This window comes from Physella acuta, unplaced genomic scaffold, assembly GCF_028476545.2.
Source record: "Physella acuta isolate Inbredline_101_S28 unplaced genomic scaffold, ASM2847654v3 ptg000283l, whole genome shotgun sequence".
Lineage (NCBI taxonomy): Eukaryota > Metazoa > Mollusca > Gastropoda > Physidae > Physella > Physella acuta.
Window position 1 is genome coordinate 650701 of NW_026731802.1, and position 13160 is coordinate 663860.

Here is a 13160-nt window from a genome sequence, read left to right on the forward strand (position 1 = left end):
GTTTTTAACTAATGAATTGGTCAAGTGCAATATGTGATATGTCTGTAAGGACTGTTTGTGATAGATTCCTGTTACTTCCAATTTTGTTTGAAATGTAAATTATCCCCCTTCAAGAATGCTGTATGTAAGGTTGCAGATTTTTTTCTACACATTGGAATAAATTAATGCTTTAATGTCATAAGAAAAATAAAATAACTTTACAAAACTTTTTAAAAATGTTACTTTAATGAAATTTTGCAGACAAAATACAAAACAAATGAGGATGAATTGTTTAATACAAATGTCAAAAAAAAACGACACACCACAGGCAGTATTTGATATGCCAACAACCTCTCCTATTTACTGGTCCATAGTGTCATCTACAGCCTGGGGGTCAACGGGCAAAGGGTCAATAGGTGCAGCTCCTGCTTGATCATCAGCATCCATTGGTTGCTGAAAAAGTTGTAAAGTACTTGTACCCAGTGGGTCATGTAGAACATGAAGCTATAACACTGGGTCCCATACACAACATGAAGCTATAACACTGGGTCCCATACACATGAAGCTATAACACTGGGTCCCATACACAACATGAAGCTATAGCACTGGGTCCCATACACAACATGAAGCTATAACACTGGGTCCCATACACAACATGAAACTATAACACTGGGTCCCATAATCAACATGAAGCTATAACACTGGGTCCCATACACAACATGAAGCTATAACACTGGGTCCCATACACAACATGAAGCTATAACACTGGGTCCCATACACAACATGAAGCTATAACACTGGGTCCCATACACAACATGAAGCTATAACACTGGGTCCCATACACAACATGAAGCAATTACCTCAGCTTCCTCTGCCTGTGGTCTGACAGTTCTTTCTTCACCCTCAATCATGTTCAGCTGTGCACGGTTAAGGCCAACATAGAAATTTTAACACTTATTGCTGGCTGTAACACTCCTTTATCTAGTAGACTACACACACCCAACATAGTTCATAACTACACACACCCAACATAGTTCATAACTACCACACTCACAAGAGCTGACATTGTTGGGGTCACGCAATGATTAGAATACAAGATTAAATTGGTCCATCAGAAACAAGTGCTAGTTTAGTTACGTAATAAGCAAATGGATTTGAAGACTAAAGGATACATATGGTGCAACATCATCATCATCCAAGATGGCAAATTTGGTGTCCTTAGATACAATACCAATGGAACAGTTCTAAAACAGGAAGTAAGAGAGTCAAAATTAGACACAACGAAAGCATTTGTGGGCATTTGATCCCAGGAGAGAGTGAGAAATACCTTAGGTGTGAGGTCGACTTCCTGTGGTAATGTGTCCCTCAATGCCCTCAATCCGTGCTTGACCAACTCCTCAAGAACACCTTCAACAAAATACATTTTCTATGTTATAGGTACTTCAGCTTCATACATAGATTTTGTCTTTATAATGTACACATAATAATGCTGACATCACAAAACAGTCTTAATATAATCATATCATACCTTAAAAGCTAGCAGTCAAGGAAAAGTTAAGTTAACCTGCATGTTGTACTTTCAGTCAGGGAAAACTAAAGTTAACCTGCATGTTGTACTTACAGTCAGGGAAAACTAAAGTTAACTTGCATGTTGTACTTACAGTCAGGGAAAACTAAAGTTAACTTGCATGTTGTACTTACAGTCAGGGAAAACTAAAGTTAACCTGCATGTTGTACTTTCAGTCAGGGAAAACTAAAGTTAACCTGCATGTTGTACTTTCAGTCAGGGAAAACTAAAGTTAACCTGCATGTTGTACTTACAGTCAGGGAAAACTAAAGTTAACTTGCATGTTGTACTTACAGTCAGGGAAAACTAAAGTTAACCTGCATGTTGTACTTACAGTCAGGGTAAACTAAAGTTAACCTGCATGTTGTACTTACAGTCAGGGAAAACATCCAAGTGTTTTTCAAGGTATGTCCTGGCTGACTGGGACCTTGCTCCTATAGCCATGGCCTTACAGTCATAGAAGTTGGCAGAGGGGCAAGTCTGGTAGATGTGTGGTCCTTGGGCCTGGTTACAATTATAACAGTTGACAGCTAAATGTGTGCCATGTGGGCCTGGTTACAATTATAATAGTTGACAGCTAAATGTGTGCCATGTGGGCCTGGTTACAATTATAATAGTTGACAGCTAAATGTGTGCCATGTGGGCCTGGTTACAATTATAATAGTTGACAGCTAAATGTGTGCCATGTGGGCCTGGTTACAATTATAATAGTTGACAGCTAAATGTGTGCCATGTGGGCCTGGTTACAATTATAATAGTTGACAGCTAAATATGTGCCATGTGGGCCTGGTTACAATTATAATAGTTGACAGCTAAATGTGTGCCATGTGGGCCTGGTTACAATTATAATAGTTGACAGCTAAATGTGTGGCATGTGGGTCTGGTTACAATTATAATAGTTGACAGCTAAATGTGTGCCATGTGGGCCTGGTTACAATTATAATAGTTGACAGCTAAATGTGTGCCATGTGGGCCTGGTTACAATTATAATAGTTGACAGCTAAATGTGTGCCATGTGGGCCTGGTTACAATTATAATAGTTGACAGCTAAATGTGTGGCATGTGGGCCTGGTTACAATTATAATAGTTGACAGCTAAATGTGTGCCATGTGGGCCTGGTTACAATTATAATAGTTGACAGCTAAATGTGTGCCATGTGGGCCTGGTACATATTTTTTTTAAACCTAAACTTATCTTTTAGCTCCTAAATTCTAATGTAAATATTGCTATATTATCTCCTAAATTCTAATGTAAATATTACTATAAAGAAGAAAAAAATTGGACAAACAATGTCTTACATCATAGCCAGCTACCAACAAGCCCACACCAAAAGGTCTGCGGCCATACCTCTGAGTTGGGATCTGAGATTCTGTTCACTCAGTTAAGTATTTACACCAGGACAGTAACATAAAACTTTACTACAAGCCATACAACTAGTAGAGTAGATAGGTAGATGAATGATTCAACAACTTAAAGAACATAAAACTTTACTACAAGCCATACAACTAGTAGAGTAGATAGGTAGATGAATGATTCAACAACTTAAAGAACATAAAACTTTACTACAAGCCATACAACTAGTAGAGTAGATAGGTAGATGAATGATTCAACAACTTAAAGAACATAAAGCTCTACTACAAGCCATACAACTAGTAGAGTAGATAGGTAGATGAATGTTTCAACAACTTAAAGAACATAAAACTTTACTACAAGCCATACAACTAGTAGAGTAGATAGGTAGATGAATGATTCAACAACTTAAAGAACATAAAACTTTACTACAAACCATACAACTAGTAGAGTAGATAGGTAGATGAATGATTCAACAACTTAAAGAACATAAAAATTTACTACAAGCCATACAACTAGTAGAGTAGATAGGTAGATGAATGATTCAACAACTTAAAGAACATAAAACTTTACTACAAGCCATACAACTAGTAGAGTAGATAGGTAGATGAATGATTCAACAACTTAAAGAACATAAAACTTTACTACAAACCATACAACTAGTAGAGTAGATAGGTAGATGAATGATTCAACAACTTAAAGAACATAAAAATTTACTACAAGCCATACAACTAGTAGAGTAGATAGGTAGATGAATGATTCAACAACTTAAAGAACATAAAAATTTACTACAAGCCATACAACTAGTAGAGTAGATAGGTAGATGAATGATTCAACAACTTAAAGAACATAAAACTTTACTACAAACCATACAACTAGTAGAGTAGATAGGTAGATGAATGATTCAACAACTTAAAGAACATAAAAATTTACTACAAGCCATACAACTAGTAGAGTAGATAGGTAGATGAATGTTTCAACAACTTAAAGAACATAAAACTTTACTACAAGCCATACAACTAGTAGAGTAGATAGGTAGATGAATGTTAAACTATTTATAGAACAAGGATACTACTCCCAACAGCAGCAACTAGACGGGATATAGCTAGAGGTGTATTGTAAGCCCAGCGCGAGTTCAAGCATTCATTCCTCATGTAATTACTGAAACAAATGTTGATATAAATAAATTACACATAAATATTTAAAGTTATAAAATCAAATACACATGCATGTAATATAGCTTAAATATTGAGTTATTCCCCTTCGTCTATTATGCATTCCAAAGCTCTAACTAAAAACTTTCTGACATAGTGTACAATTATCCAAATTGATTTCCAGAGCGTCCACCTTCGAACCACAAGTCAGCTCATTGGTCAAGCTGCACAAGGGACATCCCGGAGCATCATAGACTCATTTATATAACTGGTTGTTGAATGTAGCCAAGTACTAAGAACAAGTGTAATGTTCTAATGATCTAACAACAGCCTCCAGCCAGACTGAACCTACCACAGCAACCTAGCATCAGCTGTTAGACCAGCAATGGAGACTGCTATGTGATCATCAATGGGCAAAATTTTTTTCTGATGGGCTGATAGTTCTGAGGGAGCACGCTGAAAGTAAAATGTGGCTAGATTAAATAAACAGCGGCTGTTAATAAGCAATATTTGATCTTTTAAATATACATGTTTAAAAAAGTTAAAAAAGATTGTAAATGAGCAACATTATAAAATGTCATTTTCCAGACATAAATGCCACATGTGTCTCTAGCTTACTAGTACATCACAATGTGTCTCTAGCCTACCTTAAGTGCTACTAGGACATCACAAAGTGTCTCTAGCCTACCTTAAGTGCTACTAGTACATCACAATGTGTCTCTAGCCTACCTTAAGTGCTACTAGTACATCACAATGTGTCTCTAGCCTACCTTAAGTGCTACTAGTACATCACAATGTGTCTCTAGCCTACCTTAAGTGCCACTAGTACATCACAATGTGTCTCTAGCCTACCTTAAGTGCTACTAGTACATCACAATGTGTCTCTAGCCTACATTAAGTGCTACTAGGACATCACAATGTGTCTCTAGCCTACCTTAAGTGCTACTAGTACATCACAATGTGTCTCTAGCCTACCTTAAGTGCTACTAGTACATCACAATGTGTCTCTAGCCTACCTTAAGTGCTACTAGTACATCACAATGTGTCTCTAGCCTACCTTAAGTGCTACTAGTACATCACAATGTGTCTCTAGCCTACCTTAAGTGCTACTAGTACATCACAATGTGTCTCTAGCCTACCTTAAGTGCTACTAGTACATCACAATGTGTCTCTAGCCTACCTTAAGTGCTACTAGTACATCACAATGTGTCTCTAGCCTACCTTAAGTGCTACTAGGACATCACAATGTGTCTCTAGCCTACCTTAAGTGCTACTAGTACATCACAATGTGTCTCTAGCCTACCTTAAGTGCTACTAGGACATCACAATGTGTCTCTAGCCTACCTTAAGTGCTACTAGGACATCACAATGTGTCTCTAGCCTACATTAAGTGCTACTAGGACATCACAATGTGTCTCTAGCCTACCTTAAGTGCTACTAGTACATCACAATGTGTCTCTAGCCTACCTTAAGTGCTACTAGTACATCACAATGTGTCTCTAGCCTACCTTAAGTGCTACTAGTACATCACAATGTGTCTCTAGCCTACCTTAAGTGCTACTAGTACATCACAATGTGTCTCTAGCCTACCTTAAGTGCTACTAGTACATCACAATGTGTCTCTAGCCTACCTTAAGTGCTACTAGTACATCACAATGTGTCTCTAGCCTACCTTAAGTGCTACTAGTACATCACAATGTGTCTCTAGCCTACCTTAAGTGCTACTAGTACATCACAATGTGTCTCTAGCCTACCTTAAGTGCTACTAGTACATCACAATGTGTCTCTAGCCTACCTTAAGTGCTACTAGTACATCACAATGTGTCTCTAGCCTACCTTAAGTGCTACTAGTACATCACAATGTGTCTCTAGCCTACCTTAAGTGCTACTAGTACATCACAATGTGTCTCTAGCCTACCTTAAGTGCTACTAGTACATCACAATGTGTCTCTAGCCTATCTTAAGTGCTACTAGTACATCACAATGTGTCTCTAGCCTACCTTAAGTGCTACTAGTACATCACAATGTGTCTCTAGCCTACCTTAAGTGCTACTAGTACATCACAATGTGTCTCTAGCCTACCTTAAGTGCTACTAGTACATCACAATGTGTCTCTAGCCTACCTTAAGTGCTACTAGTACATCACAATGTGTCTCTAGCCTACCTTAAGTGCTACTAGTACATCACAACGTGTCTCTAGCCTACCTTAAGTGCTACTAGTACATCACAATGTGTCTCTAGCCTACCTTAAGTGCTACTAGTACATCACAACGTGTCTCTAGCCTACCTTAAGTGCTACTAGTACATCACAACGTGTCTCTAGCCTACCTTAAGTGCTACTAGTACATCACAATGTGTCTCTAGCCTACCTTAAGTGCTACTAGTACATCACAACGTGTCTCTAGCCTACCTTAAGTGCTACTAAGACAGCATGAGTCTTGGACTTTAACCCCACACAAGCTGAGCCTTGTTTGACAGCCTCCATGGCATATTCCAGCTGGTGGATCCTTCCCTACAAACACATCAGCATTAGACCACCACACACAATCATGTCAGCATTAGACCACCACACACAAACACATCAGCATTAGACCACCACACACAAACACATCAGCATTAGACCACCACACACAAACACATCAGCATTAGACCACCACACACAAACACATCAGCATTAGACCACCACACACAAACACATCAGCATTAGACCACCACACACAAACACATCAGCATTAGACCACCACACACAATCATGTCAGCATTAGACCACCACACACAATCATGTCAGTATTAGACCACCACACACAATCATGTCAGTATTAGACCACCACACACAAACACATCAGCATTAGACCACCACACACAAACACATCAGCATTAGACCACCACACACAAACACATCAGCATTAGACCACCACACACAAACACATCAGCATTAGACCACCACACACAAACACATCAGCATTAGACCACCACACACAAACACATCAGCATTAGACCACCACACACAAACACATCAGCATTAGACCACCACACACAATCATGTCAGCATTAGACCACCACACACAATCATGTCAGCATTAGACCACCACACACAATCATGTCAGCATTAGACCACCACACACAAACACATCAGCATTAGACCACCACACACAATCATGTCAGCATTAGACCACCACACACAATCATGTCAGTATTAGACCACCACACACAAACACATCAGCATTAGACCACCACACACAAACACATCAGCATTAGACCACCACACACAAACACATCAGCATTAGACCACCACACACAAACACATCAGTATTAGACCACCACACACAAACACATCAGCATTAGACCACCACACACAAACACATCAGCATTAGACCACCACACACAAACACATCAGCATTAGACCACCACACACAAACACATCAGCATTAGACCACCACACACAAACACATCAGCATTAGACCACCACACACAATCATGTCAGCATTAGACCACCACACACAATCATGTCAGCATTAGACCACCACACACAATCATGTCAGCATTAGACCACCACACACAAACACATCAGCATTAGACCACCACACACAATCATGTCAGCATTAGACCACCACACACAATCATGTCAGTATTAGACCACCACACACAAACACATCAGCATTAGACCACCACACACAAACACATCAGCATTAGACCACCACACACAAACACATCAGCATTAGACCACCACACACAAACACATCAGTATTAGACCACCACACACAAACACATCAGCATTAGACCACCACACACAATCATGTCAGCATTAGACCACCACACACAAACACATCAGCATTAGACCACCACACACAATCATGTCAGCATTAGACCACCACACACAATCATGTCAGCATTAGACCACCACACACAATCATGTCAGCATTAGACCACCACACACAAACACATCAGCATTAGACCACCACACACAATCATGTCAGCATTAGACCACCACACAATCATGTCAGCATTAGACCACCACACAATCATGTCAGCATTAGACCACCACACACAAACACATCAGCATTAGACCACCACACACAATCACATCAGCATTAGACCACCACACACAAACACATCAGCATTAGACCACCACACACAATCATGTCAGCATTAGACCACCACACACAAACACATCAGCATTAGACCACCACACACAAACATGTCAGTATTAGACCACCACACACAAACACATCAGTATTAGACCACCACACACAATCATGTCAGTATTAGACCACCACACACAATCATGTCAGCATTAGACCACCACACACAATCATGTCAGTATTAGACCACCACACACAAACACATCAGTATTAGACCACCACACACAAACACATCAGCATTAGACCACCACACACAATCATGTCAGTATTAGACCACCACACACAATCATGTCAGTATTAGACCACCACACACAATCATGTCAGTATTAGACCACCACACACAAACACATCAGCATTAGACCACCACACACAATCATGTCAGCATTAGACCACCACACACAATCATGTCAGCATTAGACCACCACACACAATCATGTCAGCATTAGACCACCACACACAAACACATCAGCATTAGACCACCACACACAATCATGTCAGCATTAGACCACCACACAATCATGTCAGCATTAGACCACCACACAATCATGTCAGCATTAGACCACCACACACAAACACATCAGCATTAGACCACCACACACAATCACATCAGCATTAGACCACCACACACAAACACATCAGCATTAGACCACCACACACAATCATGTCAGCATTAGACCACCACACACAAACACATCAGCATTAGACCACCACACACAAACATGTCAGTATTAGACCACCACACACAAACACATCAGTATTAGACCACCACACACAATCATGTCAGTATTAGACCACCACACACAATCATGTCAGCATTAGACCACCACACACAATCATGTCAGTATTAGACCACCACACACAAACACATCAGTATTAGACCACCACACACAAACACATCAGCATTAGACCACCACACACAATCATGTCAGTATTAGACCACCACACACAATCATGTCAGTATTAGACCACCACACACAATCATGTCAGTATTAGACCACCACACACAAACACATCAGCATTAGACCACCACACACAAACACATCAGCATTAGACCACCACACACAAACACATCAGCATTAGACCACCACACACAATCATGTCAGTATTAGACCACCACACACAATCATGTCAGTATTGGACCACCACACACAATCATGACAGCATTAGACCACCACACACAAACACATCAGCATTAGACCACCACACACAAACACATCAGCATTAGACCACCACACACCATCATGTCAGCATTAGACCACCACACACAATCATGTCAGTATTAGACCACCACACACAATCATGTCAGCATTAGACCACCACACACAATCATGTCAGCATTAGACCACCACACACAATCATGACAGCATTAGACCACCACACAATCATGTCAGTATTGGACCACCACACACAATCATGTCAGTATTAGACCACCACACACAATCATGTCAGTATTAGACCACCACACACAATCATGACAGCATTAGACCACCACACACAATCATGACAGTATTAGACCACCACACAATCATGTCAGCATTAGACCACCACACACAATCATGTCAGTATTGGACCACCACACACAATCATGTCAGCATTAGACCACCACACACAATCATGTCAGCATTAGACCACCACACAATCATGTCAGCATTAGACCACCACACACAAATGTAAAAAGAAAAAATATTACAACAGCTATTATGTTTGAACAGAAATTTATAAAAACAGCTATTTTCAAAATACTTGTACATCTATTTATAAGATACAACGGTGTAAAACATGAACTGTAAAAATTGATCTATCCATAAGCTACCAGGAATCTTACAATATTTCCTCTTCTTTTAACGATTTATTATACAATTACTCCTACATTACATCATATCCTACGTTCTAAATACAAATTACCTGGGGGCTCCATACTGTAACATCATTGTCATATTGGTTTCTAAACTGAAATAACAAGTTATTGAATGTTAATGTTAGGAGACAATGATATAACTTTGAAAGTTAACGATTAGAGAACTAGTTGGCTAATAAAGTTAATAAATATCACTAAAAGTCCATAACTTCAGGATTCTAAAACCACTTAGAAACCATTTATACTTCCAATCCATACTCTCATTAGCTTACTTCAAAAATCTTTACCATGGAATAAACTTGATGTTTTACTTTAACAGCAAATATGTTCGGTAATTTATGGGGCTCTACTTCATAAACCAGTTTCTTGAAGGTTTCTATTTCCCTGATTATACTTCTGTATGTTTCAGTCAGCATTAGAGTAATAAGAAGTCTCATACAGTACAGATTTTAACACATACAACCAGATCTTAACAATTTGTTTTATAATAATAATTAGGATAGTTAGTAAACTTCAAGCCAATTTTTGGCAGATTCTAGCCGGAAAATGATACATGTGTATCTTGAGAGAAACTACCACCTTCCGCCACTGTGATGTTTCTGTGGTACTGCGCATGCGTGTGTTTACAAACCGCAGAACCCTAACTCTAGCCCAAACCCCAGCGCAGCTATTAAGGTCACTGCACACGTGCCGATTTTGAGGTCACTGTGCAGAACTATTGAGTTTCGTATCTTCTGCTGACCAGATAGTGACACTGGGGGGAAAATCTTTTTCTGAGAAGTCACTCCGTTTTTTAAAACTGCGCCTAAATGAGCTTGGTCGCATCTAATGAAAACATCACTAAGTCTTTATTTATAACTGAAAAGTTTTAATACGATTGACTGTTTAAAAACAGGTACATGAATGAATCTTTGAAACAATTTTGGGTAATATCACCATCCAGAAAGGTACAGCAGTAAAAAACAGTAAAACCATGGCCTAGTCTGTCACGCCATTCCAGAAACCACCGGATATACTGTAAACCTTCATTTATATGGCGCCATATTATTTTTAATACACAATGTTTTAATGCACAAAAATGTGCATAGATTGATTTTAGTTGCATTTTAAATAATGTTTTACTAACCATTTTGCATTTCTAATTATTTTAAGTGTATGTGCTAATTATTGCTGCTACTAAACATTGTTCTAATTATTCTTATCTACTTTTAAATTAAGTAAATCTAATGTGAAATAAAAGGTGACTCATTAAATTTTATTAATAATTTCACATGTTTAGGAGGATTTATTTTTTGAAAGTTACAAAAATGTTTCAAAGTTTCATTAATGTACCTGTTTTTAAACAATTGTAATTGTATTAGGCCTAAAACTTTTCAGTAAAAAATAAAGACCAGCAATGTTTTCATCAGATGCAACCAAGCTCATTTACTTTAGCAGCCATCCTGTTTAAGTTTTTTTTTTTGGTAAATTTATACAGGTCTTGCAAACACATGACCTAAATCACGTGATACCTACGTCCGCCACCACGCTAGTAAACAATAAATCAGCTGTTACGCAGCGCTGGGTGTGTCTCAAAATGTGTTCGTGTTTTTTAAATATTCCTTTTTATTCATGTGTGAAAACAAAAATACAATACAAATAAATAATAGGGAGGCTAACTAACTTAAAAGCGTCCTTGGTTGCTAACCAGAACATGGCGTAAGGATCGGACCATGACTTCCGGCGAGTTTTTCGACTTAGTTCCAGAGACCTTCTTAGAATTACTTTTAAAAATGTTTATCACGAGTAAAATGGCGGGTTTTCACGTTATAAAAACATGCTATAGGTGGCAAGGTTAAATATGCCAGAAAAGCATTTTCAGAAATTGCTTTGGGGAATGTAGGCTAAATTTAAAGTCGGTGTCATTCAAAATAATTTAACTTTTTAAATATAGATCTCCCTCTCACAAAATTGATTTCCATAGTAAAGCATCATTAGTTTTATCATTCTATGAAAAAATAAATCAAATATCTTCAACCGTTTTTTTATAAGATCGACCGAGAAATGACAACCACATTTTTTAAATTTTTTTTGACCACGTGACCGCTATTTGAATGGATACGTTTACCTGGCATGGTTTTTTATTTTGCTCTTTTGTACAATAAAAAATGTCATAAAATTAAAGAAATAAAAGAATTCAAAAATCACTTCTGTCTTGTCTTTTTTTAAATTCTTTTCTGATGACATTCTCTTAAATTTTTTTCCTCTAAAAATATTACCCGACGATAGACGGGCCAATTCTACTTTTAGGAACTCTCTTGTGAAAAAAAATTAGATCTATTTCACGGTCACTTAAAAAGTTAAACCTTTCAACTTTTAACCAGGTTGTCATGGATGATCCGTCATATCATAGCTGTGAGTGACAAATAAATTTAAAATTCAATAATTTAGTCTAAACTCGCTACAACCCCCAAATTTAGTGCCTAGAGGATAAAGTATGGACGTTTTTTATTCAGTTGTCATGTTTAAATTGAGAATTAAGTAGATTTCACAAATAGTAAGAAAAACTAATAAATAAATCATGTTTTCCTAATGTTTTGGTGTGTTTTGTTTATTATAATAAAATACGCTCAACTGGAGGTAAACGACAAGCAGAGAATAAAATACTCTAAAATGGAGTTTTACCTAGATCTAGATCAAATATAGGTTACTTCTATTAAAGCCTTAACAATGAGGCAACTTTTTCGCACATTACTAAAAGTACTAGTCTAGATCTAGCCTCGGCCGATTTTAATTTATCATGATTTGCTACTAAAATTGCTAGGCCTACTACTTTTTCACTCGACTGATTTTTTTACGCACCTAAAACTAACGATAGATCTAGATTTTAACAAAATATAATTAATGAATATCTTAACCAATACACGTCTTACCATTGTTAAATATTAACTGTCATTAATTACGGAGACTGAACTAGATAACAACTAGATTTTTAGACTTCGAAAAGTATAAATCTAGCTTTCTAATGAAATGCCGCTGTGACTTGCGAAAACACCAAAGGGTAACGCTACTTGCCGAAAGCGTTTATTTAAAAACGTCAGCTCCCCTAAACGAATTCCAAAAAATGATTT

At 38.0% G+C, this 13160-nt stretch overlaps 1 protein-coding gene across 1 annotated transcript; it reads right to left on the reverse strand.

Annotated features, from left to right (window-relative positions):
- Positions 1–257: 257 nt before the first annotated feature.
- Positions 258–13120, reverse strand: LOC131939561 (proteasome subunit alpha type-1). Its single transcript, XM_059297949.1, has 11 exons — positions 12963–13120; positions 10098–10142; positions 6461–6562; positions 4403–4506; positions 3969–4057; positions 2845–2915; positions 1921–2050; positions 1307–1386; positions 1152–1223; positions 840–896; positions 258–432 (listed from the first exon to the last, which is right to left on the reverse strand). The coding sequence occupies exons 1-11, from the start codon at positions 12963–12965 to the stop codon at positions 340–342; spliced, it is 846 nt and encodes a 281-aa protein (XP_059153932.1). The 5' UTR covers positions 12966–13120; the 3' UTR covers positions 258–339.
- Positions 13121–13160: the final 40 nt, after the last annotated feature.